Source organism: Apostichopus japonicus, chromosome 12 (assembly GCF_037975245.1).
Source record: "Apostichopus japonicus isolate 1M-3 chromosome 12, ASM3797524v1, whole genome shotgun sequence".
In the NCBI taxonomy this organism is placed as follows: Eukaryota; Metazoa; Echinodermata; class Holothuroidea; order Aspidochirotida; family Stichopodidae; genus Apostichopus; species Apostichopus japonicus.
The window spans coordinates 12,907,357-12,926,246 of record NC_092572.1 but is presented as its reverse complement, the minus strand read 5'-3'; the positions used below and the strand labels follow the sequence as shown (position 1 = coordinate 12,926,246).

At 36.6% G+C, this 18,890-nt stretch overlaps 1 protein-coding gene across 13 annotated transcripts in view; it reads right to left on the bottom strand.

The window, feature by feature from the left end:
• The window catches only part of LOC139977083 (rho guanine nucleotide exchange factor 11-like), a 177,320-nt gene that overhangs the window by 57,570 nt on the left and 100,860 nt on the right, over positions 1-18,890 (bottom strand). For 10 of the 13 annotated variants that reach the window (XM_071986119.1, XM_071986120.1, XM_071986108.1 and 7 more), the window contains 7 exons: positions 15,054-15,161; positions 14,119-14,217; positions 13,015-13,060; positions 12,154-12,388; positions 10,676-10,832; positions 5,735-5,761; positions 159-270 (listed from right to left, as the gene is read on the bottom strand). In XM_071986119.1, coding sequence (XP_071842220.1) covers positions 159-270; positions 5,735-5,761; positions 10,676-10,832; positions 12,154-12,388; positions 13,015-13,060; positions 14,119-14,217; positions 15,054-15,161 — 784 coding nt within the window. The remainder of the gene's footprint in view (positions 1-158; positions 271-5,734; positions 5,762-10,675; positions 10,833-12,153; positions 12,389-13,014; positions 13,061-14,118; positions 14,218-15,053; positions 15,162-18,890) is intronic. The other 3 variants (XM_071986109.1, XM_071986113.1, XM_071986114.1) reach the window with 3 other exon arrangements.

The window sequence follows — 18,890 nt, the reverse complement described above, 5'->3', positions numbered from 1 at the left end:
TTCAATCCTAGCAGGATCTTCTTCAAAGGCTAAAAGCCTTTGAAGAAGCCTTTGAAGAAGATCCTGCTAGGATCGAAACGTCAGGCCAACTTACTTTTACACACAAAGAGAAGCACACAGAAGTGTATACGAGAAATGCATTGATGCCATGTACATACCCTGACATCGTAAGCCTTGGTTTCCTATTCCCCACAGGAGCCCTTTACAGACACCACAGAAAGCTGTGCTGGTATAGTTAGTCTCCTGAAACTGATGGCCATTCACATGCTGCTGTGGATAATAAATAACAGGATGTGGAAGATCTAAATGTGAATCTGTTCTCAGACCCATGATGACTTCCTGTATGTGTGATTCCACTGAACCTACAGACCACCATCGTTTCAACAACAGTCACAGATAGAGTGCATATGTACCCTACAACCCGGAGCCAACTTGATATAGTTATTACAGAAAGTTAATAGCTGTACTACCAGGCAGATACAGAAAATTTATATTGACTTGCTATTCGTGTAGTAGTAAAAATGTTATCCGCTATGGTTAAAAGTTGTAGTTGACGAATGAAATTTAAGATTTTACTCGTTTAGTCACAATGATACACCCCCCCCACCCCACCCCCGATTGGGTCGATATGCTACCAGAAAGATGCAAAATTCATGGATTGCAAAGATACTCAAATGGTATAGTAACCTTTGAAAGTACTACACTTGAAGATTTTTAAGATTTCAATATTTCATCACAAACGAAATTGTTTGCCACACTCAAAAATTTGATACTCAAAATTTGACAGTTTTATCCAAATAGAAGTCAAGTGTTTAAATCAGTCAGTATTACATATTACTGTACTTTGTGCCATCTGAATAAACCACCGTAAAATGTATTTCAAAAAATATTTTCTTTTATTTCACTAATAAGAACATGTCAGGGACAACGACATTACGTAAAAACCTTACAAAAACTTTGAAAATTATGACATGATAAACAGTTGCATTAATTTTGTGGGACACAATTTTTTTTAAATTAAATTTTTGGTCACTTTGCAGTGAGGGTTTTATATCCACTTATATTACATGGTTTGTTCACCCAGAGAGGCACCCAGTTACACGACAATGCCAAACACCAGCTTCTAAAGCTGAATACATTTTTGTTTTTTCATTTTCATTTCACTTCAAGAATCAAGCAAAGAGACACAAACAGTAATTAACATATCAAACAACATGCATATTCATTAATTCATTGGTAGAAATTAATAAATTTCATTTCAGATGTCAGAGTATTCACTTCCAGAGAATTTTAATGAATAGCCAGGGTATGAAAATGAGAAACCTCATTTTATTTTCCTCAATATTCCTTCTAGATTTGTCAGATAAAACTGACTTCCGTCGAAGTTCATTCGATGAAAATCATCATCAGTTCTATGGCCCACATCATTGGAAATACAAAATTAAATCCTGCAGGTTACTTTAAAAAACCAATCTGTTATCTGTAAAAGAACTCAGTCTGTCCAAAATTATTCAAATGGATATGTGAAAATAAAAAAAAAATAAAAAAAACAAGAGGGTAAAAAGGTAGAAAATTTTGGAATAAATAGTCTGAACTGTTTAAAAAAAGTGGCAAATATAATTATGGTGCTATTATTATGCGTAAAACATAAAACTCCAAAATTTTGTTATGAATGAAAACGAAATATCTCTTTGAACTTGAAGAATGTGTTCTCAGGCGATACGTAGAAAACAAGTAGGCAGAAAAATAAAAATAGTAAATAATTAAGTAAATAAGTAAATAAACTAAAAATATGGGGGAAAAGAAAATATTGAAATTTCATGATGGAATGCAGTATTGTAGTATTGGGTTTACTGTCAATTTTGGTGAATATCACCCTTTCTTCCATTAATTGCTTTTCTGTAGCTATGATTGCCCCCCAAAAAATATTGAATTTTTTCTTCTTGTAAATTTTCTTTATCTTCTGTTTTTTTTTCACATTTTATTTTAAGAGAAATATTCATATTAAACCTATCAGCCGATGATTTTAAATTCAACCACCAGTAACATTAAATAACTTATCTCATTTTTTCCCTTACTTTTTCATAGTTTTTTTTTTGATTGACGCAGATCCACCCACCTCCCTTTGAAAGAAAAACATTTGTCTCCCAAAGTGACTATTAGATCGAAAGATATATAGATGGTTTCATCAGGACATGCAGATGAGAGTCAATGATGAAATGGAAGATGATGACTAAAATCCAACTAATTAATATCTTAATTAAACAATAAACAACTAATTGAGTATTAAATTTGAACCCATTCAACCAAACTTATCTACAGTCCCCATGTACTAACTACCATATTTTGGTTCTAGCACATCTGGATGCCGAGTACATCTGACTTTCTGAATGTAGAAAGCTAACACAGGTAGGTTTATGGGTTAACAGCAAGTAACTGGGGTGGGGGGTGAGGGGGGGTTGGCTGCAGCTGGTAGTAAAGCAAATGTTGTGTGTCAACGTGAGTTTTGAGATGAAATGATTAAATGAGTACTAAAGCGCAGCGGTGAGATGAATACATGAATAACTGCAATTTAATGTGTATGTGGGTAAATACAGCATATAAAAATAAATGCAATCTTTTATGTATCTGTCCATTACTTTATGAAATAACACACCAACTTTCAACAACAAGAAACATGGACAGTATAAATATAAAGGAATTTTTAAAAAAAATTTTTAGAGCAATTAACTGTTAAAGCCCTGCATGTCAATCATTATCTATTACTAGCCATTTTACTTTGGTACATGATTATCCTTAAAACTAAAACCCCTCCAGATTAGTTTCAATTGTGAGATAATTACCAATTAACATTTTAGAACAGGAAATGAAAGTATAGGAACTTGACTACAAAAACAAACACACACACCATAACCTGGGTGTATTCAAAACACATTAATACACACCCTGAGTGTTGTAGTAAAATTCAGGAAGCAGATTCACATGTTTATCACCAGCTGAAAGCAAAAGTGTCCACCACACCCAAAATGACCTTGACTTCTATGACCTTGATACAACCTACGTTATATCAATTATCCTTAAAATTTAGTTCTTCAGTACAGGTAGTTTACTTTCTCTGTTTACAAAATCCTTGAACAGATTTTTTGATTTTACGATTAAAATAATAATGACTAGCCTTAATACAGCTCATTGTTTTAAGCTACAGTAGAAAGTGCTACTAGTTTTTGCTGATTTTATTTATATATTTTTTATTTACAGGGGTATGGGGTGGGGGGGGTCAACAATGTTGGTTAGATCTACTGTATATGCATCAGAAACTCTGAAGAGAACAGAAACTTTGACTGTCAGTAACAAGAGATCAAACTATTGAATTGACAGAAATAGCATTTGTACATTGTGTCATATGGGAAGAACAAAAAACTTATCCTAAGATTGAGGGGGGGGGGGAAATGTTTTTATAGTTTTATTGAGTGACCTGAGTTTTAAGAGATGTTGCAGTAGATCTGTTAGATAATTTGGGCTTTTCATTTGAGGATGTTTAGGAGACCTCACAACAGACTTTGGTTTATTTATTGAACTATTGCGGACACATCAGGAAAGCCTCAGACTGGATACCAGTGAGTGAATAAATGAAATGTCACATTTTGATAGAGCACAGGTGGGTAACTTATTTATGCGATTGTTTAAATAAAAAAAAGTTAATCTAAAAGACCTCACAATATCTTTTGTAGAAGCTGCCAGAAAAAAAAAATAAAAAAAGGAAAAGTTTATGGAAAATGTACTGTGTATTATTTAAGTTTCCATATTAATAATTCATTGATTACTTTTGATTCAGTCAATTGAACCATCTGATATCCATGACAAAATAGTTTGGTGCTAAAAGCATGAAACGTGCACAATTTTTTGTCGAAAAATGGACAAGATTTTGGATCAGTTGTTCTTGTGGTCAATTGTTCCAGTACTTCTAACTCTACTCTGTTATTTCGGTTTGGGAGTGGTCACACCCCCCTTCCACCACCCCCTTCCACATTCCTTCCATCACCCCCTCCCCTCTTTCCCCAGGATCTTCACTTTGATGCAGGAGTGACAGCATATTGTGTTTGCTTAATCACCGTATGTATATTAACTAAATGTTAACTCTACATTTATTGGAATCAAAACACCTCACTTTCCAACTAACATATCCAGCTATGGAGACAACCATTCCCTACTTCAGCCCACTATCAGGATGAGAAACATTCTAAGTAAACATCAAAAAGGCAAATATAATCGCCTGCATCCTGAAAATTTGTGGACAAACCTTCTATAAAAATATCGATGTGGTTGCTATTTCAAGCATGAACCACTTCCTATGTGCTTATATGCAATTGGTGTCATCATCATTGGTTGGATATGAAGACACAGATTCCTAAACACCCGGTGTCTATGAGAGTTATTTATTACAATGAACGCAGGTGTATGTATTGCATGCATGTTTTTACGTACGTACGTATTTAAGTGTGCAGGTATACAGTATGTGTCTCGTACGTATATATATATACATATATATATATATATATTATATATATATTTGTGAGTAAGTTGTCTGCATGATGGTAAGGCTTAGAACTAGAAAATCTACCACAGTGTAGAAAAAGGTCTTCGCTGGAATTTGAAAGCAGGCCCCCCCCCCCCCCCCCCACAAACTAAAGAATTAAATTTGTTTTGTACAACCTTTGTTTACAACAAGACCTGTTTAAACAAAACCAAACAGAAGGTGGTGCATATTTGAAGAAAAAAAAAATCCCCAAAAAGGTAAGAATGCATCAGATTTGATACAAGAAAAGGCAAGTGTGTAGTGTTTCAATTTTGAAAGTTTACAGAAACAAAAAGAAACTCTAAAGCGATTTATCCCTTGCCAATGGCAGTGACACTGTGCACAGCAGTGATGTGTGAAACATGACCCTATTTTGCCCCTTATTGCTAGCTTTAACAATAAACATGGAATGTCAAATGAAGGCCATTTCAATAATCAATCAAGCACAATATGAATCCATATTTTTGATATCTGACACACACACACACATCTGGACGATGCTCGACCAAATTTCGATTTATACATTTGCTTTCAGGCATTTCGAACAGTCTGATATGAAAGTGTGGCATGGTAAATAAAACAAAACGTTTTAGTGAGCTGAGTGAACTATTAATATAGCCAACAGCTTAATGGTTGAAGAACCAAAAGGATGAAAAGTAAAAAGTTGACCAATTTATTATCCCCCCTCCCCCATCCCACCCCCACCAAGAAAAAATAATAAGGATGTAAAATATCTAGGGCTGGATCTATCCAATAACCTACATGAAGTAAGTGTCAAGGCCAAGAAATAATCTTGTAGGATTTCTACTGAATAACATTCAAATATAAGAAGGGAAAAATAAAATCAGTTAGCTTGAGAAAGACAGAAAGAATAAATTTCACTTCAAAAATTTGACTACTATTGCATGCATTTATCACTTCATTCATGTTTTATTTCTACTTATTCTTCTTTTGATTGTCTTTCATTTTTTGTTTTTATTACCCTTGTATTACTGAATGACAAGAAAATGAAAGAATTTCAAAACTTGACTCTTCTTTATCTCTGTTAGTTTTGTATATATAAATAAGTTGTGATCTCCCAACTAAAGTTAGTCCATTGCAAGCTTGGTGCTAAGCAAATTACTGTTAGATGCAAATTAATAGTGAAAAAGCACCCACTTTGTTCCCTCGGCTCTGTTGAATCTTCTGCGTAGGAAGTAAACAGAAAGAAGAAGTGGACAGACCAGAGTTAAATGTTAGCGACAGAGTCCCCTTCTAGCCCGTATGGAATAATTGACATGCGAGGTAAAAATGTCATTGTATAAAAAAAAACTATTACCAACCAATACTTTGTTTAATACACTACAACCAATTGTGAAGTATACACTTCACTCTAGACCATAGACTAGATAACAGATCAGACTGCTAAATAGACTATAATCTTGACTACACAGTGGACAGTTAAATAGATTATAAAACAGATTATAGACTAGATCTGACAACACACTGTGCAATTATAGACTAGGCTACAGGATAGGCGATGAACTATACAACACACTGTGCAATAATAGACTGGGCTAAAGGCTAGGCTGTAGACTAGACAACACACTGTGCAACAGACTAGGCTACAGGATAGGTGATAGATTAGACAACACACAGTGCAATTATAAACTAAGTTTCAGGAAAGGCAATGGACTATACAACACACTGTGCAATAAAAGGGGGCTAAAGGCTAGGTTGTAGACTAGACAACACGCTGTACAACAGAGTAGTCTTGAGGATAGGTGATGAACTATACAACACGATGTGCAATAATAGAGTAGGCTACAGGCTAGGTCATAGATTAGACAACACACAGTGCAATAATAGAGTAGGCTACAGGCTAGGTCATAGATTAGACAACACACAGTGCAATAATAGAGTAGGCTACAGGCTAGGTTGTAGATTAGACAACAAACTGTACAACAGAGTAGGCTACAGGATAGGTGATAGATTAGACAACACACAGTGCAATTATAAACTAAGTTTCAGGAAAGGCAATGGACTATACAACACACTGTGCAATAAAAGGGGGCTAAAGGCTAGGTTGTAGACTAGACAACACGCTGTACAACAGAGTAGTCTTGAGGATAGGTGATGAACTATACAACATGATGTGCAATAATAGAGTAGGCTACAGGCTAGGTTGTAGATTAGACAACAAACTGTACAACAGAGTAGGCTACAGGATAGGTGATAGATTAGACAACACACAGTGCAATTATAAACTAAGTTTCAGGAAAGGCAATGGACTATACAACACACTGTGCAATAAAAGGGGGCTAAAGGCTAGGTTGTAGACTAGACAACACGCTGTACAACAGAGTAGTCTTGAGGATAGGTGATGAACTATACAACATGATGTGCAATAATAGAGTAGGCTTCAGGCTAGGTTGTAGATTATACAACAAACTGCAAAGGGATTAGGCTAGAGCATAGGAGATGGTCTATACAACACAATGTGCAATAATAGAGTAGGCTACAGGCTAGGTCATAGATTAGACAACACACAGTGCAATAATATATAGAGTAGGCTATGGCTTAAGTCGTAGATTAGATAACACACTGTACAATAGACTAGACTACAGGCTAGGACATAGATTAAACAACACACTGTGCAATAATAGATTCTGATAAAAGCTTGGTCATAGATAAGAACACGGACTAGGCTACAGGCTAGGTCATAAACTATACAAAACACTGTGCAATAGACTAGGCTACAAGGTGCCAACTATAGAATGGAGTATATACCAGACCTTGGCTACACAACAGACCAGACCATAAACAGAAGACAAGACACGGACTAGTTCATAGAGTAACTAAACAACTGAATATAGTAAATAGTGTTAAGACTAGGTTAGAATACAGACTAAATTATAACTAACACACTAGACTAGTAAAGACTGGCCTATTAATGTAAACATAGGCTAAGATATAAAGAGGACTATGACTAATTACAAACTGTCAACTGACAATATAGGCTGGCATAGAATGACTAGACCACAGACCAAGCATAAAACTAAACTTGACTAGGCTGACTTAAATAGAGACCAGACTACATTTAACAAGTTTACCCTTCAAAGTAAGGACTGACTGAAGACAGGCCTACAAAATAACCAGACCATAGACTAGTATATCGCTAAACAACAGATCATAAAACATATTAAAGACACCTGGAATGAATTGTTTCAAAAGACATGACAAAAATAGAGTTACTTAGTACTTAAGACCGTGGGAGAATAGGACACAAAAAGATGGCTCAAAATATAGGATTTGTGGTACGTGAGTTATAGCAACAACAAGAAACACCATTACAAACAAATTAAGCTCTACAGGGCAGAAAGGGATAACAATGTTCCACAATATATTTTGTACTGTCATGCAGAGGTACCAATGTTTTTAAAGATTTCTAGCTATTACAAGAAATAAATCTCTAAACTCATTGTACATTTTTCATCTAAACTCAGATCCACCCCTGCCTCTTCCCCCCACCCCCCCCCCCCCACCGCCTTCCTCCCACACCAAGGAAACTATTAACAACTGAACTATGGTACTGATTTAGTATGCATGCATGGCCACACAGGGTGCTTGGACAAGTTGACAACAAAAGTGAGACACACATGATATAAAATCACAAAGTGACTCGGGATAACTTTGGATTTTCTTCCTGGTCTAAAAGTTCACTGCACTTTAAGTGTCAAAAAAAAAATTGATAAAAGTTTAAGTAAAAGGACGGCCAAATTCTCTTCAAACTTGAAGCAAAGTACAGAAGATTCAAGACAGAATTATTTAATTCTAAGTAAGGATATTTAAAATAAAAATTTAAGATGGGGGATTCAGCCTACTGTTTTCAAAGCCCAATTTCTCATTATTGGCCTTTGGCCTTATGCTCTCATCAAAATTGAGTAGATTAATTCCAAACCCAAAGAATGTTAATACCACCGCTACAAGCATACCATGCATATATAAAAGACAAACAAATATTAGGACACAGATGGGTTGATAAAGAAGCAATTTCAAAGATTGTCAAAAATGGGATTCACTTGAAATTTTTGTTAAATATTTTCATTGTTTTCTCTCTATCCGCTAATGAAAATGTTACTTCCTTTAACACCGCAAAAATTGGCAAGCTGCAGTCTATGTTGTTACGGTACATTATAGTATATACAAGTTTGTAATTATTGAAGAAGAGATCTTTTGAAACATATTTTCCAAGTTTTAGACCCAGCTAACTAACTATTTCAAGCACCATAACTTGTGTTTTCTATAATTGCATGTTCTTTAGTTACTTGAAACTGCACACAAGTGAACCTTCGAACTAGTCAATCACCCTGCACATCAGTCTGCAAGTCCCTCAGGCCTGTTCGCAGTTTGTAGGGCGATCTCACTGGATCGTGTTTAGTAATTTAATTTGGAGGGATCGTTAAAAGGTACAGATCACGCACATTAGGACCGATATGACATCGTCCTCTCTGACAACTCTCGAGAGCACCCATTTTTAAAGTGTTGACTTGTTTTTTATATCTTGCTTTAGTTTATAATTCACTTGTACCCAGATATGTTGAAACTTTCTAAGGTAGCATTTCAGGGTCTCCTACTTGTGATAGTAGACTGTATCATGGAGTTCTATAAGTCATATACCCCTTAGACGTCAGTTTGCTCAGAAGATAAATGTTCTCAATCGTCGGTGCCAAAAGTTTTTGCATCTTTTTATTCTTACAAATTAAGATTGGCTGATGGATCTTCTGTAGTTAGATGCTTTTTATAACTATGTAGTTGCTTCATTATGATTATATTTAACCCTCCGTTCAAATCACCCACAGATTCAATTTTTTTTCTATCTTTCTTTCTCCTTTTGTTTAGGGGGGGGGGGAGTGCGGGTTGGGGTTTCAGCAATGTAGATCATATTAATGCTGTTTGAGAAGCGCAGTTGCCTGTCCGAAATTCTGAAACTATCAACAATAGGTTTGACCCAGTGCTGGTACATAACTTAAACCAGCTGCCACATAAATAACCTCAAGGGTATGCTTCATTGCGCCTCAATACGCCTAGTTGTATGAGGACCGTTAGCAGCCTTGTTCTAAATCACTTTTGAGCTGAAGAGCTATTTGATAGATTGAGGAATGGGGGGGGGGGGGAGGAAACAGGGCAAGAGGTTGGGGACCAGAGTTGGCCTGTAACATTTGAGGGAGTAGTGAGAGGTTGTGCTGACAGGTTGACAATTTCAAAGGCGATAATAAGAGTGCAACAAAGGTGTCTCGACGGGTCACAGAGAATTATCGGAATATGGAAAGACACATTCCAAGTAGAGTAAATTAAGATTATATGTCCACAGTTTACTTTATTTTAGTTAGTGAACCCACCGGTTAGACAGACCATCCGCTGGTGCACACAAGATCCTTTCCGTGCGTTAATGCTCAATGAACACCAGGCTTGTACTAAGGCTCGGACTCTCCTTATTGAGAGTTCATCAAACGAAAAAAAGCGGATTGATTTTTTTCCGTTGCATTCCTATTCGTGCTACTGGCAGCAACAGATTTACATTGCAAATTCATCAGCCAAAGGCATCACTCAGACCGTGCCAAAAGTAGGGTTGTGAAATGAGGTCTTTCGACGTGTTACAGGGTCTTTGGGTGTAATCACAACAGACAGACAGACATGATTTTGTACAAACGACATCTTCTTTTCATTTTATATAAGACATAATCCGAAGGCATCAAACACGTGATGAAGCTGGTGGAAGCAGAAGCTCTTTTACTGTTTTGTCTACTTCATAATTCGCCCAAAAAATGCGGTTCCTTAAAAATTATATTTTCTCTCGTTCTATGCTCTTCTAATTTTCGAGTAAATTTCCCGGCATTTTTTGTGAGGGAGGCAACTTCTTCGTGGTGCACATTTTGCTTAATTTTCTTAGGCATTACGATGATTGATGATGGCAGTTTAAACTAAAATTTGAATGAAATGTTGCTTCCCAAAATGTTTCATGAACTATTTTTTTTTTACTCTCCCTTTTTTTTCTTTTTCTGTCTCTCTCTTCGCTGAACATCCGACGACCTGCGTTGCATTAAAGTTTCAAATTACCTTTTTGGATGGCTTTCCCCGAGTCTTCTTGTCTTTGTTGGCAAAGCTGGGACACCTTTCCAGGGAAGAGTTTCCTTGAACTTTGACCCCTGACCGTCTCAAGAAGGTACTGAGGGCAGAGGCCAAGGCACTATTCCTGTCCTCTGGGTTCTTGATACTGGACGGGAGAAAAACAGGATCGATACAAAAATTCCAACCAAAGTCTGATTTACTGTATGTCCAAAAAATATATGCCTATGAAGGGAATCTCCCTCAAACACCCCTTAAAGGAGACGTACACCCATTAAAAAAGAGTTAAACAACTGTCGAATGGGAACGAAATACCAACCATCATCTTTAGCTTATATGCCTGAGAACTTTTTATTTTAAGCTGTAATAATTTTAAATTGTATTATTGTATGCCACATTGTGAAGTGCTTTGAAATCATTCTTTGATGTAAAGCACTATATAAGAATAAATTTATTATTATTATTACTTAACTAAAATACCTGAACTACATCAACTGTTGTTTGTGAGACTGTTTTGTATCACTGCATGAATCATGCCTGGCTGTCCACAAAAACTTAATGGCCAATGGTTAGCATGACTGAATACAATATTTCTACTCTAAACTGAATCATTAAAATATAATATTATTTAATTAAAAATAGAAATAAAGGTTTTTAAAGGGTATAGAGTATTTTTGAAACATAGCGCTGTTATTTGAATTGTTTTGAAGCTTTCGCTGGGCCTTCTGTTACCAGCAGTAGAGTGTCGGTACCACGTGCCGATCGCTACATGCAGATACAAGTCTGTTCCTAAGTCTTAAAGAAGAGATCTTATGACACATATCTGTGGTTTAGAGTCAAATTCACAGCTTTATGTACCTTTACCCTTATGTTTTATATAACATGTTTTTCTTTTAATTGCACAGGTGCAACCTCGACCAGCCGGTTGCCCAGATCTTGTGAGCGCTTTAACGGTATCGAGTTGCTTTAATGTAGAGATCTGTCTTCTGTCCTTCCCCGCACCCCACCTCCCCCAACCACAATTATTCATTTCATAAGCATTTTCACAAACGTCACATGAATTAATTCCTTTCTTACTTCAAATCACCCACAGATTCAACTTGTTTAATTCTTTCTTTATTTCTCTTTTTGTTTGGGGGGGGGGAGTGCAGGTTGGGGTTTCAGCAGAGTAGATCATATTAAAGCTGTTTGAGAAGCGCAGTTGCCTGTCCGAACTTCTGAGACTATCGACGAAATGTTTTGACCCAGAGTTGGTACATTACTTACACCAGTTGCCACATAAATAACCTCAAGCGAATGCTTCATTGCCCGTCAATACGCCTAGTTGTATGAGATCATAAGCAGCCTTGTTCTAAATCACTTATTGAGTTGAAGAGCTATTTGAGGAGAGGGGGGGGGGAAGGAAATGATGGGGAGAGAGCATTAAGCATTATCCAAAACGTCACATGAATTTATTCCTATCTACTTACTTCATTATCCTAGTGAGATGGGGCATCAGAAGCTGTTCTACTATTCCAATTTCTTGGTGCCTCTCCATACTCTCTTGGACCCACTGGTCGCCAAAGATGGACCCGAGTCCCAAAGATCTATTTCTCCTGAATTCTGCTAGAAGGTCCAACACCTCCTGGACTGCCTGGCTCTGTGCGGCCACAAACAACTGCTTCATCTTCTCATCTGTCAAGTTTGAAGCGGACATGTCGGCCTCTGATCGAGGGAATCAAATCAAATCAAAAGATATATTAAATTAAAGCAAAATACATGTGTGTAGAGCGCATTTAACTCTCCATTTCAAGCAATCCCAGAATGCCTCTTTCTGTCTGTTCTTCCTTTCAACATTCAAACTTGAAGTCAGCTCTTCGATGACTTTTCTTTTTTCCTTTCAAAATTGAGAATTTGCAAGCAGACTTTTGTAGACCGTCCAATTCTCTTGCACTCATATCTGTATATTAAGCTCATAAACCTTGCATTACACACAACGTCAACATGATTCGGTCCTAAATACAATCAAACTAACCATCAAATACAAACATAGAAACAAATTCACTCATGTACTTGCAACATTTTTGGGGAGGGGGGGGGGGGCACGCTCATCGTACCCATCTTAATTCTAGCTGTGTAATTAAGAAAAAGTCACTTATATTAAAACTTATTACTAATTCTTGACTATCATGCTCTCACTAGATAGCTCTTCTACAAGAGGAGGGGGAGGGGGAGAGGGTGGAGGGGGAGAGGGTGGAGGAGGAGGGGGAAGGAGGAGGGGGAAGGAGGAGGGGAGTGACGGACAAGGAAATAGCAGTTAGCTAGGATTTTATCCTACTCATAAAACTCACCTATATTTTCCGCAGTAGCCTTGGTAATGCCTTCTACTCGCATTGGCTGAAAAAAAGGGAGAAAAAAAAACAGAATTATAAAAGTTGATTTTATCTGCTGAATGTATATTGATATTTCACATGAAATAGAATTCCCTTTCAGAAATAACTACTACTGCCTTAAACAGACTGCTATAAATGAGTTCATTTTGGTTCACACCCCTCTCCCACCCCTCCGGGGACCCTCCCTCCCGGCTCCTACTGTCAGATTCACATGATATCGGACACTGCTTGCCATAGGGGCATATTTGGCTCCACTAATCCTTAAAAAGAATGGGAATTTCAGTGTAAAGACAATTGCTGTAACACAATACTTCATTGGTGACACAAAATCTCCCTGAAAGTGTAACCTTATGTATTGCTTGGTTGGTGGTACCTAGGAGGACAATTTCTGTGTATTTCCAATATACAAGTCCTCATATACTGAAAGCTGTATAAAGTTGTATTATACAGGCAACACTGCTGTTCAGTGTAAAAACAATTGCTGTTACACAATACTACATTGGTGACAAAATATCTCCCTGACAGTGTTACCCTATGTATTGCTTGTTGGTACTTAGGAGGACAATTTCTGTGTATTTTCCATACACTAGTCCTCTTACTCCAAAAGCTATACAAAGTTGTATTAGGCAAGGCTAATGGTAAGATACATTCTTGTTGTATCAAACAGTTGTTTTGTTGTTTTCACTTCTTTACTTTTGTTTATTCCCCTTCCTTTTCACTTTTAAGATATCTTTAATAAATTGTTATTGTTGCATTTGTTTAAATTTACATAATTGAGTTGAAAAAGCTTCAGAAAGGCTTCACACTGCAAAAGCATTTCTACCCGATCGATATATACCACTATTGTTCATATTTGCGTACAAAATCGTAAGTCTAGGCTAACAGTCTTTTCAGCGATGAATGACGACAATATTTCATAGCTCCACTTGTAACCTTGTTTTTATTCCAAATTGAATTGAAAAAGCTTCAGAAATGCTTCAAACTCAAACAGTATTTTAACCCGCTCGATACACCCTATTATCGTTCATATTTTGCACCCAAAAAGCTAAAGTCGAGCCTTACGGCGTTTTCGGCGATGAATGACGAAAAAATTTCATAACTCCACTTCTTCATTTCTTTAAGACTCCCAGCCTTGTAGTCCTCCGTGACGAGGTAGAAGAACTGCGATTCAAGAAGAGAAAGTGATAGCAATAAAGATGAAAGATGGGAAAATTGATAGAACAAGCAACAATAAGGAAATAAATAGAAACTATGCCATGATAGAAATAAAAATATGCTACATACCAAGATATCAAGGTTGATTTTATTTTCTCACTTGATTCAAATTTTTTTAACCTTTCTGCATTTTCGCAGTTGCATCTGATCCATATTTGAGATGCATTTAAAAAAAAATCTTTTCTTCTCTCTCCACCTCTCTCTAATATTCATAATGCATTATTGAGTGCAATATAAGACTGGTTGATGACATATCAAGCTGGCCCACACCCCATGCCCAACTGAACTTTAGCTACCTCAACTTGACCAACTTGGTCAAACTTGACCATTGGCAATCAGCGGTGTGTGCCAGTCCTCATCTACACCTACCAAATTATAACAAATGTTACTAATCATAGCAAAATAACTTTGCAAGTATTAGCTTTAACAATTAGTACTGGTCACTATTCAGAACACAGTATTTGTGTGTGCTAGAAAATTGTTCCATATGCCGAGGGGGTGGGAGATGGCAGATGTATGACTATGGGTCTTGACAACTTTCATAAACCCTAGGTCCCAGTCCTCATCTACATCTGCTGAATTTTAACAAATGTTACTAATCACAGCAAAATAACTTTGCATGTAAGCTTTAACAAGGACTGGTCACTATTCAAGTCGGGCTCGGATAATGTTTAGCCTGGGTCCATCCACAGTACGTCCTCACAGTACGCACTTTCGATATCAAGGGCATGTACCTTTGCCCTTTGACCTCTGTGATAAAGTACAACCCAATCCAGACTCACCATACTAGAAGGGTCACTATTGGATATTAAATAGTGCAAGAAGACCGCTAGATGTGCTGGTTTCTTCTCCAGCTCTTCCAGGCTATCGAATGGACCGTGTTCATCGTACTGCAAGAAAGAAATAAAAACCAAAAGGTAAGGATCGATGTCAAGTAATTCCCTAAAAATAATACTTCAAGGCATCCCGTTACTCGGGTCTCCCAACTGGCCTTTACTATAAATAGATTGTAAACTACCAGCAAGTTTTACGATTACAGAAAACCGATGAATCGTGCGACACGACCCGACTACAAAAGATAATTCTTGCGGATCTAACGTAATGATGTAAAAGTGTTACGTGAAGCATACACAGCGTGTATCTCTCGTGTGAAACAGGGTACGACAAGGGCAAACATTTAAATCCAAAGTCTCCATAATGGGCCATATGTGCAAAACCAAGAGATCACAAAATACACTTTTCCTTTTCACTTGCCTTCCTTTTTTTTTTTTTCGTTTTTGTTACTACCAAATTTGACTCTCATGACACTTTCATAGACGTTCACGTTTTGTTTTACAATACAGCAAATAAACGCTGACAATGTTTTAAACATTTTGGAAGTTTTAACTACAAAAATAAAACTAGAAGCATTGCTCAAAACCTGTTTAATACTTCAGTGTCAACTACTGCATTGATCATAAAATTTGAAATTTAGACATACTACAGTTTTGTCAAATATCTTTGCCATATTATGTGAACTTTGCTCTGCATACCTGTGGTAACCATATCCCATTATTCCATTGTAATTTCAAAAACCTCAAAACTAAAATTCTTCTATGAATCTCCGTTTCATGTTAGTGGTTTCATGTTTCAAGGTTTCATGTTAGTTTTTTTCTATTCCAATTGAACAACATTCATCCACCAACATGGATTTTTTTTGGTTTTGTTTTTGTTTCGTCATCCTAGATTTCTAATTCTATTTTCTAGTCAATATTTTCATTCTTTTTATGCCCTTCTGTTCCGTATCAATTTCATGTAATTTTAGCTGACTGCAAAACTTGATGGTATATCTAGACTAATATAGTCCACTGCAACATATGCTCTACAACAAAACTGAAAGTATCACTGTAACAAAGAAGATTGACTGTAACAGACAAAGAATTCAGACACAATTACAACATCAAACAAATTAAAACATAAGTCTATGGCAAATAGACAAAATACTAATGAGGTGTTCTTTAAAAAAAAAAATTGAAACGCAATAAAATTGGTTATCTTTTCCACTTAAAATGCATTGGCATATTGCCTACTAGACTTGCCAATTTGGCTGTGTCTTTATTGAGGTATATTTTGGAGTGTATAAGCCATGAATTAAATATCAAAAAAACTTCAATTCCTTCCAAACAATTATCCCAATGTAATAGATTATCTAGCAGTGATGCAACATCAAGCTACATTTATTTGGCATCTAAGATTCCTATTGTCCAAATACGAAAAAAAATGAACAATAAATTAATTTTTTCCGACAGAAAGGGAAAAAAATTTCTATCGTGAATCCAATTCTCTGTTTTTCATTTGACGTGAATATAATGTGACAATTGGGCTGGTTTTGATTTCCAAAATCACACTCGAAAATGGCTGTTATTTCTTTTTTTATTTTATCTTGCTAACCACATTACCTCATCACCAGCTAGTACCAATTAATGCATATTCATTAACTAAGTGCACCTAAAATTCATCATTTATGATGCAATTCTGCTGCAATAGCTACTTTATTGGGTTATTAATAGCAGAAATACAAGTTCTTGTTTCTATATTACATGTTTCATCAGATAAAGCCCTGTTAGTGTGGGGTTTGGCATGAATTACATGCTAAGCTAATGAAAACATTATTCAGCATTTCAAAGAAGGGTCTTTTCATCACTATGCATACTAGACAAAACATTTCCTCTAATGGGTTAGGCTAAGTATGAAGGTGTTAATACACATGTTATGCAATCAGAAATCAGGGCAGGTCACAACTTATGAATATTCACAGCCAAACATTCCATATCACAGCCAGGTTGGAGAGTTTTCTTGATACTAATACCACTCTATACTGTCCTCCCATATCATGCTTCAAAGCACTCATACTGATAGTATGAACAGTTCCTAACCTTTATCTGATTCTAATGCTAATACCAGTCTATACTGTCTATCATATCATGCTTCAAAGCACTCATACTGACAGTATGAACAGTTCCTAACATTGATCTGATTCTAATTGCTAATACCACTCTATACTGTCATCCCATATCATGCTTCAAAGCACTCATACTGACAGTATGAACAGTTCCTACCCTTTATCTGATTCTTATGCTAATACCATGCTATACTGTCCTCTCATATCATGCATCAAAGCATTCGTACTGACAGTATGAACAGTTCCTAACCTTTATCTGATTCTAATGCTAATACCAGTCTATACTGTCCTCTCATATCATGCATCAAAGCATTCGTACTGACAGTATGAACAGTTCCTAACCTTTATCTGATTCTAATGCTAATACCAGTCTATACTGTCTATCATATCATGCTTCAAAGCACTCATACTGACAGTATGAACAGTTCCTAACATTGATCTGATTCTAATTGCTAATACCACTCTATACTGTCATCCCATATCATGCTTCAAAGCACTCGTACTGACAGTATGAACAGTTCCTAACCTTTTATAATCTGACAGCTTACTTGGCTTTTATACTGTTCAGTATTGTCAGCATGAATGCTTTGAAGTTGGACATGAGAGAGCATAACAAACAAACTGTCCCAACTAGGTGACAGGTCAATATTTGAGCACTATTGGATGTGTGATACATGTACAAATCCTCTTTTGTCAATGTTATCCTACTCTATCCAGCTTGCGGAAATGACAGCAACAATACTACGTGTCCTGTGTATGAGAGAGCTGTACTTCTTACATTGTATATTGCTTTATATATAGGGTAAATAAATAATATAGTTCCCCTCTTCTTAAAGCAAGACTCAGTGCTAAACCCCATGTTTTTTGTTAGCAAACTTTTTGGGTTAGATCCGAAGGGTGAGAGTTAACGGCAGGTGGTGACTAAATTTTAGCTGTACCACAGCGTGAAGAAGAATCGCATGGTTTAATACGAAGAGTTGTGAGAATGATTATCACAGATTTGTCAAATAAACTGCCCGTGTAGAACGCACAGAAATATCTTGCTAGAACTTAAGTATCATGAAAGTGTACACTGACAGACCAAAACGACAAGGTCCATTTATGCTGCGATACCATGCATAGCTATAAAACAAGGTGGAGGGGGGGGGGGACGACCCTATCCATTCTCTATGCTCCCTTAGTCTGGGTGACACTGACATTGTTGTTAAAGTAGCCAGGACATCTCTTTCAATATCAATTAAAAATTCTCTACATTTAAATAGCGTTGCAGGTTTCTGACATTTTCATTGGAAGACCCGTCTCAAACAAGAAATCTGTGTCCAGACCCTGCCCAGATCACTATCCAAGCCTTAACTCTGACCAGCTTTGATAGAGGCAGCTTGCACCAATGGGGGCCTCCAAGAAGCTATGCTTCCATAGCTCTCTAACTCTCTCTCTATTGCTTGCCAAACTACCTTTGGTAGATCAGCCGCAAGATCTAGTTCCGGACCTATTCGGTCGATGGATTTCAAACATTTTTGTTATAATTGCCAGATAGGTTAAGTGTTAAGTTGAAGCAGCTGGTATTACATGCCATTCTAAGCAGGGGGGCTCTGTTATCGAACTGACTGGGAGCAAGTAATTATATACCAGCCTAAGTTCAAAGGCTCTAAAATACCAAAGCATTACCAAGATAATT